The 14,702-nt window shown below is 33.4% G+C and overlaps 1 protein-coding gene across 2 annotated transcripts in view; it reads right to left on the minus strand.

Moving 5' to 3' along the window:
- Negr1 (neuronal growth regulator 1) overlaps positions 1–14,702 on the minus strand; it is an 811,898-nt gene that overhangs the window by 337,059 nt on the left and 460,137 nt on the right. For both annotated transcript variants that reach the window (XM_046451001.2, XM_046451002.2), the window contains exon 3: positions 10,316–10,441. In XM_046451001.2, coding sequence (XP_046306957.1) covers positions 10,316–10,441 — 126 coding nt within the window. The remainder of the gene's footprint in view (positions 1–10,315; positions 10,442–14,702) is intronic.

Here is a 14,702-nt window from a genome sequence, read left to right on the forward strand (position 1 = left end):
CCAAATGCAAAAAGAAGCACTAAAAAAATTATTTGGCTAACAAGGAAAATGAACCCACACACACACACACACACACACACAAAGAACTCTGAATTTAATGAATTCCATAATCTTGTGTACTTTGAAGACAAGTTTTCAAGATCTTTGTATGATGTTTTTAATTTGTAAATTTGTGCAATAATGTTCTGTATAAGTTTCTTAGAGAGCCTTAAAATTTTTGAAAGCTCTAATAAGCAGAAATTGGGTCACATGTTTAACTAAGATTAGACTACTTATAGATGATGATGATGATAATAACAAACCAAAAACCTGGCACCATTATTCTTAGTCTTCTGATCACAGTATCCTTTTTTTTAAAACATTTTTTTTTAGTGGTAGATGGACACAATGTCTTTATTTTATTTATTTATTTTTATGTGATGCTGAGGATCAAACCCAGTGCCTCACGCATGTGAGGCAAGCACTCTACCACCGAGCTACAACCACATCCTTTTACCTGGGCTATGCTTTTAGTAATTATATGGAATTCTCAGAGACACAGGCTTCTTTACTCTTATGCTAACCCCTTAAGAATATACTATTGCTATGTGAAGGACATTCTTCTTTTGTTCTTTATTTTTATAGTTCTTTTTCTACAAAACAGAATGAAACTAGAGAAAGTATCCTTTTTAAAAAAACTTTACCCCTCTTTAATACATTATGTTTCTTTTCCTTTCCTCTCTTTATTCACAGCTTATTGGAATCTGATAAATAATTCAGAATTTTCTTTCTGGGATTTATTCTGGTTCTTTTTCAGTAAACATTCTTTCCCTTATTGTGTGTGTGTGTGTGTGTATATATATATATATATATATATATATATATATATATATGTTTAATACCACCTCACCAGTTCAGAAATGCAATTGTTATACTACATTTCCCTAATTTTATAACCTAAGAACACAGTATTTATAACCATATTTTATTATATGCCCTCAAGCAACTATATAAAAATGAAATGTAAAAGAAAATTTAGTAATAATAGCTAAGTTTTAGAGCTCTTAATTTGGGATGTGTTTTCTTTTAAACTTTTTACTTAACAGCCCAGTGATATTACTATAATCATCTCCCTTTTGCAGATAAAGAAACTAAGGCAGAGATATTTAAGAAATTTGCCCAGCCTGACATATGCAGTGAGTGTCAGAGGAGGGATTTGAAATGAGATAGTTCAAGTACTCACCATTTCCTTTAAAACATTAGGTTACTGCCTTTTAAAATAGAAGTTTAATAATTACAAAAAAACATTGTAAACTTTTCCTATAATCTCTTTGAGAAATGATCTTGTCATGTAGGTGATAGATGTAAATATAATTCCTAGTAATATTAAATAATATTAATTAGTTAATACAGATTAATCATATAAAGACTATATAGTGTTCAAAATACATCATTTAACAAGCTCATTAACCAAACATCTATCGAGTACCTAACATGTAGCTATAATTTCATGAAACATGTAGCCATACTTTTCTGAATCTAAAAAGATAACACAGAAAAAGTGTTTAGTGTTTTAGTGATAAAAGATTGTTAGAATCATCCTAATTTTCCACTAGTGTTGATTATTCCTAATTATGGTCTAAAATATAATTTTAGAATAAGCTGGAGAAAAATTAGAATACAATAGCAATATATTCATTTTGAGTGGAAAAAAAAAACAGACATAGTAATCGTTCACAATAAGCTCCTCAAATAATATCCTGCAAGCCAACCATTTGTTTTCTTTATTTTTTAGATATACATGACAGTAGAGCATATTTTGATCTATTATATATACATGGAGTAGCTATCATGTTTTCTTGTCTACAATTGTCATGGAAACTTTGGGCCTTGATTAAAAAAAAAATCATTATTAAACTATTTTCTCTTGAAATATGTCTCATGAAAGCCAGCTAACATGTTAGCTTAACATGTATTAGAACAGCGCATAGAACGTACTAATGCTCAGTAAATGATACTTCATATAAATATTTAATGGACCCATTTTATACATCTACTGTGCTTACTAGTGCTCTTTCTGAATCCTTATAGAACTCTTCTAATATTATGAACTGAATTTTTATTCGTAGAGTCCCACCTCAACCTAAATTAGCATGAAATTTACAGCAAAATAAAAGCTGCATTTTTTCAGATGATGACTTTAATCAAGCCTCTAAGTTGTTTAGAAATGACCATTTCTATAATACCTTTCCCTAAAACATGAAACATGACATTAAAATCCTGGGGGAAAAGACTTCAGAAAAATCTAAGTCTCAAATGTAAGTAGTCTAACGTTAATGATTATCTTCCCCTCCAATTCAATCCATTAAGGGGAAGACAATCTACAGTATTCTTGTTTTCTAGTGTCCCAGTCCTTCAGAAAATCAAGTTCCATAAGGGGGAAAAAAGAAAAAAAAATAACTTATGAAATTCTAAGTGGGTTAGGTGGGCTTCTGTTTTGTTTGTTTGTTTGTTTTATATGGGTTGGCACTTTGCTCTGAGAAAAGTGAACTATTTTTTGTATTGATTTATCATGTCATCAGGCCCATGGTTTACTCTTACATATGTGCTAAAATACTAAAAATGTTCTTATTTCTATATTCAAATAATAAAACTGTTTGTATTCAAACAATTTAATCTGGCCCACCAGTAACTGGAGAGAAGTAGAGGGGACCTTGGCGACAGACAAATGAAAGTTAAAAAGTGTAAAGAAAACTCAGAACAAAGAGGCAATTTGAACTGCATATATAAATTACTGGTGTGTGCTCTTATAGTAAAAGTTTAACTTGCCATCGTTATGTAGATTCATTATATAATTATCCATTATGTAAAGCCATTATGGAAATTCACAAAGCTTCCACAGAGTGCTGCTCTACAATGGAACTGGAACCACAGCTTATAATCTGAAGATCTAGTATTGTTGAAATGTCATCAGCATAAATTGCTGGTTTTACTGAATATCTTTTTTCTATCATCAAAGAGCAAAGTGCAGTGTCAGGACTGCAAACCTAAAACACGAATCTTAAAGAACTACAGTGTTTGGGTGACAGGCTGCTAACTTGGAAGAAACACACATACACACACACACACAGAGTTTCTCCATATCAGCCCTGGTGTTGGCCTAGCACTCGGGCATTTCAAAGAAAACTATTTCACAAAAGAGGAATGACAATCGAATTAAGAACCCTAGTAGGAACTAACACTTTCCAGTTTGTACCTGTGATGACTTAACTATTTTCAGAATTATATTAAACAATAGATTGCAGCAGTGCGCATAATTCTTAACTAATAATTTTCATTTTTTTTACATTTTTTCTACTCTTTCTGATAATTAGCAATTAGCATTTTCTATCTTAAAATTGTACTTAATATAATTATAAAAGTTTTAGTGGGCTAAACCTATATGTCTCTCATCTGGGAAACAACATTTAGAATCCAAACCTCTTCTAAAATATCTGATGCAGGAGTCAGCAAACTTTTTCTTTAAAATCCTAGGCCAATAGCCTAGGTTTTATTGGTTATATAGATCCTTTTGTTCAACTCTACTTTAGTAGAGCAAAAGGAGCAATGGTTAAGGAGAAGCCATGCCCAGAGAGGGGCATTCATTGGTCCAGCAATATTTAAAGAGCCTATACTTTGTACCAGACCCTATGCTCAGCCATGAGCCATCAGATGTCTCTGGACACAAGGAGTCCCCTATCCTGTGAGACCACAGCAAGTAAAGACAATAACTACAATTCAGGGGCAAACTCCACACATGTGGTGGCACAAACTTCTATTCAACTATAAAAGAAGAAAAGCTCAGTTTTTCCTAAAATGCTTATGAAGTGTTTTATGAAAAATTGAAGGATGAGTAGGAGCTGGTCAAGTGAATAAAGGAACAAAGTACACTCTTAGTAAACACCTTGTGTAAAATTAGAGGAAATGAATTTCCATCTTGACAGTACTTACAGCAATACCTCTATATCTGAACCTTTTACTTCCCGTTACTCTCATCCTCCATAGCTGAGTTTCTAACCCATTATGTCTGCATTGCTATAATGACCACCAAAGAGGCCTCACACATGTAAGTATTTGGGTTAGTCTATACCTTTTTTGACCTGATAGTGTTCACCACTCACTGCTCTAGAAACCTCTTCCTATGTTGGTTTCTTGAAATCACATCCTTTTGGTTCTTTCCCTAAATCTTTTCAGCACTGTTTGAGGTTTCCTTTCTGAGTGCTCAATATCTGTTTATAAAATCAAAGTGATGGATGTCAGGGATTGAATTAAAGAGAACTAGAACTTAGGTAAATGTGGGCAGGATGGTGTGAATAGAAAAGAAGAAGTGAAAGATACAGAGAATTGATATTTACTGAAATTAGATCTTGAACAGTAGGAAGAAAAGGAGCCCAGTGTAGTCTTTACCTTGAATTAGGTAAGAGCATTGATTCTCATGGACAATCAAGGACACGTTGTTAAAAGCACTAGACATATGGAAGTTGGTTGGAAAAAAAAGAGGCTGGGCCATATAGCCCAGTATTAATTGTCACATTTTGGTTTCAGAGTCCTAAGAATACCTTTGTCAGCTAATAAACACCATCAGACAGGCAAGTGTGAATATCTCCGAAGAGTTCAGATAACAAAAGAATGAACTAGGGAAATAGAGATCAAGAAAAAGAGCAATGAGTAAGTGAACATTTGAAAAAGGCTTTCGAAATGTCTCCAAATCTGTTTTATCTCATCTGTTATTTTAAAATTTTCCTATGTCTTTTTCTGAATACATCTAGGGTTATTAACATAATGGTGAGTGAATAAGAATTTTATTTTTTTCTCTATATTCAAAATCACATCTTTGTGTAAATCTGTCAGTGTTCTCTAGAAGTTTGAACTGATTTTTAGCTTTATGATCAAGTCATTTCGGAGCAGCTGTGTGGATTACATTCAAGAGTCAAATAGGCCCCTCGATTCCAGGGAAAGTAACAGGATGGTCAAAATTTCAAACACATTTCAGTAGTATATTACTGTTTATAACAGGATGTACTCTACAAGTCATGAACTTAGTTCAGCACTCTATACTATTTCACTGAACACTCAGCAGTTCTGGGAAATAAGTGTGATTGTTACCACCATTTGTATTTTTTGTTTTTGAAATATTTTTAGATGTTGATGGACCTTTATTGTATTCATTTACTTATATGTGGTGCTGAGAATCGAACCCAGTGCCTTACACATGCTAGGCAAATGCTCTACCACTGAGCCAACATTTGTATTTGATGTTTAAAGAAATTAATATTTTATTTCCTCAGATCTTACTAATGGTAACAAGAAGAGTTAGAAATCACACCCAATTTGACTAATATCAAAGTTCATGGCCTCAAACACTATGCTACGTTGACACTATAAGATGCCTATATTACTAGTAGGGGAAAAAAGAATCACATATTAGTTATTTTCAGAAAACCTTGAGAATTTTTTCAAGGACAAGGAGCTCATCACAGGTTGGTAGGTGCAGTATGACTGCATGTAAATAAACAATCTTGAACATACCTCTGGTTCAACAAGTGCTTCCTTGTGTTTTCCTTGACATAAATGTGTTCCACCATTAATTCCAAAAGCATCATTGACATACTCATAGGTCCCAGGAATTTTTTCCAGGATATTTTTAGATAAGACAAACAAAATACTTTTTTTCCATTGTTAGAAAGTTATTTAAGTTCTTATGAATTAGTAGAATATCATAGGAAATAGCCTAGATACTCCAGTCCCTGATAATTTTAGTATAAGACAGATCAATAGTGCTAAATTTGTAAACCAACAAGCAATGGTTCAAATCCCAGGTGTATGCATTCATTGGAAATTAAATGAAATGGTTGACTCCAGAAATGGACCAGGAAAGACACATGATATGATCCTGATATTCTGTGATGCCACAAAGTATGGAAGTACTCAAGAAAATCATGGGAGTATGCCACAGGACACAGCAGTGGGACTGAAGTGACAGAGACTGGCCAGATATGGGGCAATTTGAACATCAAAGTAATTAGACACTAATGAATTATAAACAATTATAAACAACTTTTATAAGTTTGGAACCCACAAATTCATGTCATAAAAATAGATATATAAGCAAATAAACAAATAACATGTAAGATAAAGTGAGTTTCTTATTTCAGTAGAATAACAAGTATTAACAGGTAAAAACAGGATTGCTGAAGCTAGGAAAAATAATCACCAGTTTGATCATCATAGTAAATATTAGTTCATGAAAGAACCAAAATCAAATCAAAAAAGAAGGATTGACAAAGAGCATATATTTGCATGTCATGTTCTTAAAATCTCTCCCTACAGACAGCTTATTGGTAGCATGGGGAGAAAAAAATGAAGAAACCATACAGTGTAGAAATCAGACAACACCTTGATTGGGTAATTGAAATTAACATCACAAATGAGGGACAGATGGATATCATGTGCCACGGAATATGATTCTCTGAGAAGGATACAACTTCACTTATTTAGTTCCAGATGGCCATAACTAGAATGCAATCATGAGGCAACATGAGGCAAAACCCCAAATGAGAAACAAACATTCTATTTTTAAAAAGGGTACAGACATTGTTGAAAACTGTCAATGCTCAGTAATGACAAAGAAAGACTGAGGAATTAGTCCCCAGACTAAAGAACACTAACGTCGTGTGGCTACTGAATACAATATATGGTCCTGTAGACAAACTGAATTATGGATTAATTGGATTAAAAACATGATACCAATGCTGGATTTTCAGGAGTCAAAAACTGCTGTGGTTATGAAAAGAGAATGTCATTATTCTTTAGGAATACGGACAGGAATACCCAGAGATTAAACAGGCCAAGTCTCAAGCCTTGAACGTCTGCTCTCAAATTAATCAATGAAATAGTTTAATTTTATACAGCCCCAACTTAATGATAGTTTGACTCAGGATTTTTCAACTTTATGATGGTGCAAAAATAACATGAATTCAGTAGATACTGTACTTTGAATTTTGATTTTTCACCAAGCTAGTAGTATATAGTATGATATCCTCTCACCAAGCTGTCAGTGACAGCAAGCTAAAACTACCAGTCAGCCACACAGTAATGCTATTCAGTGTGATGTGGTGCTAAGCTATGATGTTCTTTCAAATTAGGTGTATTGCAAGATTTTTGATTTAGGATATTTTCAATTTATGATGGGTTAATCAAGATGTAACCCCTTGGACTGGGATTGAGGCTCAGTGGTACAGTGCTTGCTTCGCACTGGGTTCGATCCTCAGCACCACATAAAAATAAATGAAATAAAGGTATTGTGTCCATCTACAACTAAAAAACATTTTTTTAAAATGTAACCCCTTAAGAAAGTCAAGGAGTTTCTCCCCCCCCCCCGCCCCCGGCCGCCTCTCATGCTACATACTCAACACCCAGAGCAAATGATGAAACAAAGTGTTGATTAAATTAAAGAAAGAATACAGGGTGTTCATATTATCTCTGCAAACTTTTTAGCATAAACTTGAAGTTAATTGCCAAATGTTGAATAGAAAAAATGCAAAGAAATCATTGGAATAATTGAACTATTAGGAAGCTTATGTGTCCAGATGCTTCTAGGAAAAATGTTTTTGGTGAAAGTACAGGGAGTTGTTTGAAATAATAAATAGAATGACAATTTCAACTGTCTCCAATGATGTTTGTGATGTGGCTGAACACATGGCCTCATTTTTCTGTGGACTAGAAGTTCTGTAGCTATAATCCCATGAACAGTAATTTATTATTAAATTATGAAACTAGAGTTGACCCTGATCATGTAACCAGATATATCAAAATTACTGGTAAAAAATACACAAATTACACATGCACAATACTAGCTCTTGCTTTTAGTACTGACATGGAGGACAACTACACCTGTTTTTAACACTAAACCTTGTTTACATATTAAGAGCCATTTTGAGACAATTTTTTTTTCCCACGATAAAACAAAGGAAACAACATGTAAAACATTGAGATTTCTCAGGTAAAATATAAATAAATCAATGAAGTTACCAACTTTACTTTCAAATATGGTCATAACAGCTGATAAAAAGCTAATAGAATTATTATTATGTGTAACTTAAAGTTGAAAATCCACCATGCTGTAGATTTTTAATGTTAACAAATTATGATTTGAAATTATTGGAGCCATTTATAAAAATATCCTCCAAGTCTATCTATTCATTGGATAATAGTTAATATTTATGCTAATTTAACTCATTTGCTTAGGATGGCAGGATCAGAAAAACAAATCTATGTACAGTTTAATTTATAAACCAAAGCTGTCTTCTTTCAGCTTTATGATGTTATCCATTATCATTATTCTAATAATTTTACTAACATTCCTGCTATTTAATTAAACTAAAAAAGTATCCAAGCCTTTAAAAAGAAGAATATGCATACTAACAAGCACGAAAAGCAGGAGAGTTAGGTCCGAAATAGTAATCTTAAATTATATGAAGATGGAAGATTATGTGCTTCATTCTCATAAAAATTATATTGCCATATCAGATTTAAATCCCTGGAAAGATGATTAAGAATCAGCTGTACATTTGCATATCACATTATAACTATAAAAATACAGTTGTGCCTATTATATTATATTATTTGAGTCACCCAATAGCCAGGATACATAGTTGGTCAAAAGCTAAGTAATTACAGTCAAATAGGAGGAACAAGTTCAAGAGATCTATTGTATAGTATAGTGACTATAGCTAATGATGATATATTGAATACCTGAAAGACAGGGAAGCGTGGATATTAACTATTCTCACCATAAAAATAACTTCGTGAGGTAATGCATTTCTTAATTATTAGCTAGATTTTACCATTCTATAATGTATATGTACTTCACACTATACAGTGGTACTCATTAAGTGCGTATTAGTTTGTCAACTGGGAAAAAAAAGTCACAAATCATTATCATACAGCATTTGGAAAACAGGAAACAAGCTAAGGTCACTGAGGCTGAGATGTGCACAAGAACTGGCTGAATTGATGTATAAGAGTATCAGCTTAAAAGTGCATGTGTCTAACTGCTAACTCTGAGTTCATTTCACTTTTATCCCACAGAGAGTGCTGCCATGAATTCAATGCTCACATACCAGTGATTTTGCAGCAACTCTAATGTGAAGCATGGGCAGCCAAGAGCACATTCAAACTTCAGAAATATTATAAGGGCCATAATGCATATTATATAAGGGTATACTGCTGTTATATTGATTTTCTCTCACATTAATAGTAATACTAAGCATGTGATGTGGGTAAGTCTCATTAGATTCACTGCATAAATGAGGAAACTAAAAGACACTTAAGGATAAGTGATATTAAAGCATTAGCAGATAAAATAGATGTTCCAATTATGTTCTTTCTACACCCACATAAAATGTTCCTTTCTGATATTGTTAAAAGCAATTTCACTGCACAGCTTTGTGAGAGTTATTTCCATCAAAATAAAATAAAATTAAAATTAAATAAAATTTTATTGATCTGAAATGAGGTAGGATCCTATTTATTAAAAAAATACCACTCTCACATACAGGGGATGCTCAAAGCTATGTAGTTTGAACTTTTAAATTTTACCCAATTGTTAAAATCGAGGCTGTGAAAACAGACTTGTTTTGATGATGATTATCACTAACTTCCTAAAATTGACTTAGTCTCTTTGGGAGGGTGTGCACTGAGGCAGAAGCACCGGAAACCCATAACCATGTTCAGTCCTTCCTTTCTCCTACCTATGTGATTTATGTGCACAAGTTACTTAAACTCTGGGGTTTTTAGAACTCTCATCAGTTAAAATTTAATTCTAACTCCAAAATCCTTGATTCTGAACAGCAGTTTGAAATTAGACCCAGCAACCTCACAATTGTATAATTTCCTTCTCCCCTGATTACTTCAGCAGTGCATGCTGGCCTATTAACATGTGAATGCCGACTGAATAAATCCTCACACATTTAAATGAAGATTTTTCTCTTGTGATATTTCCATTTCAGCCTTTTGTCTATTGATTTGTGATTATCTAGTATACTAAAATGAAAATAACCTTGACTAGGAATCAAGAGATAGGGTAATTCAGGGCTCTGATAGGCAGTGTTCATTTGACTTTTGTGAATTGCAGTGCCTTTAAGTATAAAGTATGTGTATAAAAATATGGATTCTGCCTGCCTCAGAAAAAGAAGATACAAAAATATTCCATGAGTGAATCAAGTTCTGTACAAGTGGAGTCATAAAAGAATGACAAACAGCACAAGCAACACTGGTGCATTCACTCCTACTATACCTGATGGGGAGATGTGCCGCCAAGAAATGGAGGGCTCTGGCTTCCCAGTGGCCAAGCAAGTGAGGGTGACATTGGTTCCTTCATTGATGGTCATATCACTTGAGATATCATATATCTTCGGAGGAACTGAAATGGCAAAACATGCAGTTGTCAGAAGAAAACGTAGTGTGTTGAACTACACATCACTGACTTCATAATACCTTTCAATGAAGAAATAATGACAGTCGGGTACAGTGGCACACACCTGTAATCCCAGCGGCTTCCAAGGCTGAAACAGAAGGATTGTGAGTTCAAAGCCAGCCTCAGCAAACACGAGGCACTAAACAACTGAGACCCTGTCTCTAAATAAAATACAAAATTGGGCTGGGGATGTGGCTCAGTGGGCAAATTCCCCTGAGTTCAATCCCTGATACCCCACCCCCCAAAAAAATAAAATGGTTACAGAATGCCTGTAAAACCTCTGGTCCTCATCTAAAAGTGACTGCTCTAGAACCACAAGACTATAAGGGTTCCTTGTTTGTCAGCTGGCTTTATTTTTAGACATTTTAAATGCTTTGGAACTAATGAAATATTTAGTTGTAAGCACTTTAAAAATATTGTTTAAAGTAAATATTTATTGTGACTAAGTTGTGCCAAATGAGAATATAACTAGCCTATTCTATTCAATTATCTTCACTTCAGTGATAGTTTTCCTATTGAAACAGTTAAATAAAAAAGCGGAAATTTCAAGAAACTTAAAATAGCAAAACTATTTGGCCTACATGCTGATTTAAAAGCTGCATGAGGTAGGACATAGGGTGGGGCAAGATTTTAGGGTCATGAGCCATTTTCAGCTTCTATTTTCTCTCTGCAAGACAGTAGGTCTAAAATTTCTCAGAATTTATTTTCTAAGGAACACATCCTAAAGGGCTGTAAAAGGTGGGTTCAATGAGTCTTTATGTCAGATCTCTTCTCTTTAGGAGACTTCTTAGAACCTTCTTTATACCCTATGCATTGCAAAACTATAAGAATAATGAGGGAAATGCTATAGTATTCATTCTCTGATGTATTGAACTATTGAAACTTGTGTCCCAGAATTTGATCCTGGGATAAAATTTAGTGTTGCACAGAAAAAACTCTAAAAACTGCTAGGATTATATTTTCATATTCTGTGGCCAACTAAATGGTCTCATTCAATTCTCAACCTACATGGGTGTAGAGCCTGGTTCTCTGGTGGCTAGCTATGTTACCTGAGGCAAATTACTTCATCTATCTCAGTCTAAGTGTCTTCATCTAAAAACTGGAAACAATAGTACAAAGTCTGTATAGCTAGCTTTATTGGGGACTAAATAAGTTAGTATGTGTTGAAGGACTTCAAAAAGTTTCTGTGTTGAAGGACTTCAAAAAGAGTCAGTGTTAGCTGTTAGGATTAAATATCATAAAGCACACATATGGTGCTTGAATTTAATTTCAGTTCTGCCCTTTCCCAAGCCTTAGGATTCTTCTCTAACTTCAAAATTTTGGTGGTGCATATGACTGACTTGTGCCATGAGTCGCTTGGCTTACTTTATAAAAGTTACAGCATGTTTCAGGTCAAATCTAAGCAAATGCCAATTATACTCCTTGATAATTATTAAAAAAAATATATGATTTTTTTACCAGAACCATTTAAATTATCCCATTCTCTTTCTTTATGCAAGAACTACGTTTTCACGGCTGTTTTTAAAGCCAGTTATCAAAATGTGTTGTGAGTATAAATTAAATATCCATATTTCTATTGGTATCTTTTAATTTTTGTGGAATAAAATCAAGGATAAAAGTAAATCAAGGATTATATGATTACTTATATAAAGCATTTGATTGTATGTAACTGTTGATATGATTGAGAAAGACTTGTTTCTAAGTGACATATGATTGTAACTGTTTCTAAATGACATATTTTAATTGGCATTTAAAACATATTGTCGTCAAACTCTTTATTGAGCTCTTCTCAGGAAAATAATTTAAAAAACAAAGAAATCCCAAGGAAGTCTTTTTCAGCTTAACTGAAACTGAACTGTAATAAAGACATTCCAACATCCTAGAAAAAAAACATACAGAAAAATTTGCAAGATTTACTAATAAGTAGGAGAACTAATAGCTAATAATAAAAAAAACTAATGAACTAAAACTTTACTTAACTAATAACCTTATATCACTAAACAAAAATATCATTTGAATATTTGGATGTAGAGAGAAGTTTGCTATGGATGACTGCAAAATACATGTGAATATATAAATACATGTACACACACTCATACCTATATACACACACAAAATACTCATACTTACACACATACCAATGTTCACTATTTCAGAGAAGAAAAAAGTTATGTAGTTCTTCTTCTCTTTTTTAGAAGATAGTTCATCGAGCTCTTAGTCCAGTCTGACAACTTCATCTATATATTTCAACTATGTAATTCAAGGTTTAACAGAAGTATGTGTATTTAAGAGCATTGATGGTATGCCATCATAACATTCATTCTGTCCTCTAAAGGACACTATTTTTAAAATTCTATCTGATAATAAAATAGTTTGGTGGCATCTTTATGCATATACCCATATTTAAGATGCCAAAATTATGATAAGTTAATATTAAGCAATAATATTTTAGTAGATAAACAACCAAGTCCCTTAGCAATAAACTCCGATTTGACATTTCACTATGAGAAATTATGTGGTAGGGAAAGAGTGGTGAGTTCCAGGTGTGATATGTCATCACAGTAGTTGCAATCACCTCCCAGGGCCTCATAATTCAGGATATGCCACAGGGAAGAAACATCTGGAAACAGAGCATTGGTAAGAGAGAATCCTCTGGCAAGGCTCTTCTCCCCAGAATGCATCACCTGTTGGTAGCAGATGCTGTGCAGAGAGGGACAGTAAAATCTTTCTCCTGCACTTCTTATTCACTATGACTTGTGGAGGAAAAACAAATGTTGGTTTGCTGAATATTCAAAGTAATTGCATATTCAGTGATCAAGACTTCCAATTTTTACTGAGTACTATGGAAGGAATAATTCTGGGCCCAAAGGAAATGCAAATATTTAAAAGCATAATCCTTACCCTCAAGAAACTTGGAATCAAAAGAGAGAAAGAGATATGTAACTAATTAAGAGAAGACGAATATTTTCCACATTTTCCTTTTCTATCTTATATGAGTAATACATATCCATTAGATACACTTTGGGGTTCAAAACAGGTAATACTTGTTTAAGGCTGATTTCTTTGACAGTGAATCACATAGTATAGTCTGCACATCAGTGCAGAGCTATATGTAATAGAGAAAAATCATTAATAACTCAATGTAGAACACCCGAAATGAAGGTTCAGAGGATTGGTTAACTGGATTATGCTCACAATCGCCAGGTGTCACCAGAAAACCTTACTGGGGAAAGGTATGGAATGGTCCAAGACTCATCAGGCTGAAGCGAAATGAAGAGAGTAGAGATGCTTCTATCCTAGATGCAGCTTGGGGGAAAAATGTGACATCTCAGGCTTCTGAAGACTATTAGGTCTGGTAGCTATTCTTGTGTTGCAGTGTGTATTTAAATGATGATTGCACATAACTAGGTAGGATTCTCAAACTTATGAAATGTTTGTCTCACAATATGCAGATATTCCACTTAAACAGAAATATAGAAAATTTAGGAAAGATTTTTAAAATAACTCACTATTCTAGATGTATGTTTGTTTTCTATATCTCTTATTTCAAACTCCCTTGTATACTTTTCTAAATACTTAAAAACAATTTGTATAAAAGGAAGCAGATATGTTTGATAATTTTTAAAGCACTAACTACAGATTTTAATAAGTTTTTTGGATTGCTGTGTATAATACTTTGTATTATAACCTAGGGCCAACTAATGAATAAATAGATTATTCACATAAATGTGATTTTTTTATTATGTGGCAAATAGTTATTATAACATCATTACCATAACTGACATCATCATAACATAAATAAAAACAAGGACATGTAAAAGTTCTAGATTTCATATTAAATCTAGGCTTTGAAATTGCCAGATAAATGCTCTACCACTAAACCACATCCCCAGCCCTTTTTATTTTGAAACAGGATCTTGCTAATTTGTCTAGCTGATCTCAAACTTGTGATCTTCCTGCCTCAGCCTCCCAAGTTGCTGGCATTACAGACATGTACCATCAAACCTGGCTAGGTGAAATTTTCTTCAGAAGTTTCATATCCATTTAAATGAATCATTCTTGGATCCTCAAATTAATCTGTTTTGCCTATAATTGTTCTCTGGCCACAAACTCAATTGCTACTTAGTACCCAGTTGTCAACTCTTATTCACTTAAATCTGAAATGAGACAATGAGATATATTTAGATGTATCTACAGATTTTTACTT

Source organism: Marmota monax, unplaced genomic scaffold, assembly GCF_021218885.2.
Source record: "Marmota monax isolate L192 unplaced genomic scaffold, Marmota_monax_Labrador192_F-V1.1 WCK01_AAM20220418_F8-fsc00023, whole genome shotgun sequence".
In the NCBI taxonomy this organism is placed as follows: domain Eukaryota; kingdom Metazoa; phylum Chordata; class Mammalia; order Rodentia; family Sciuridae; genus Marmota; species Marmota monax.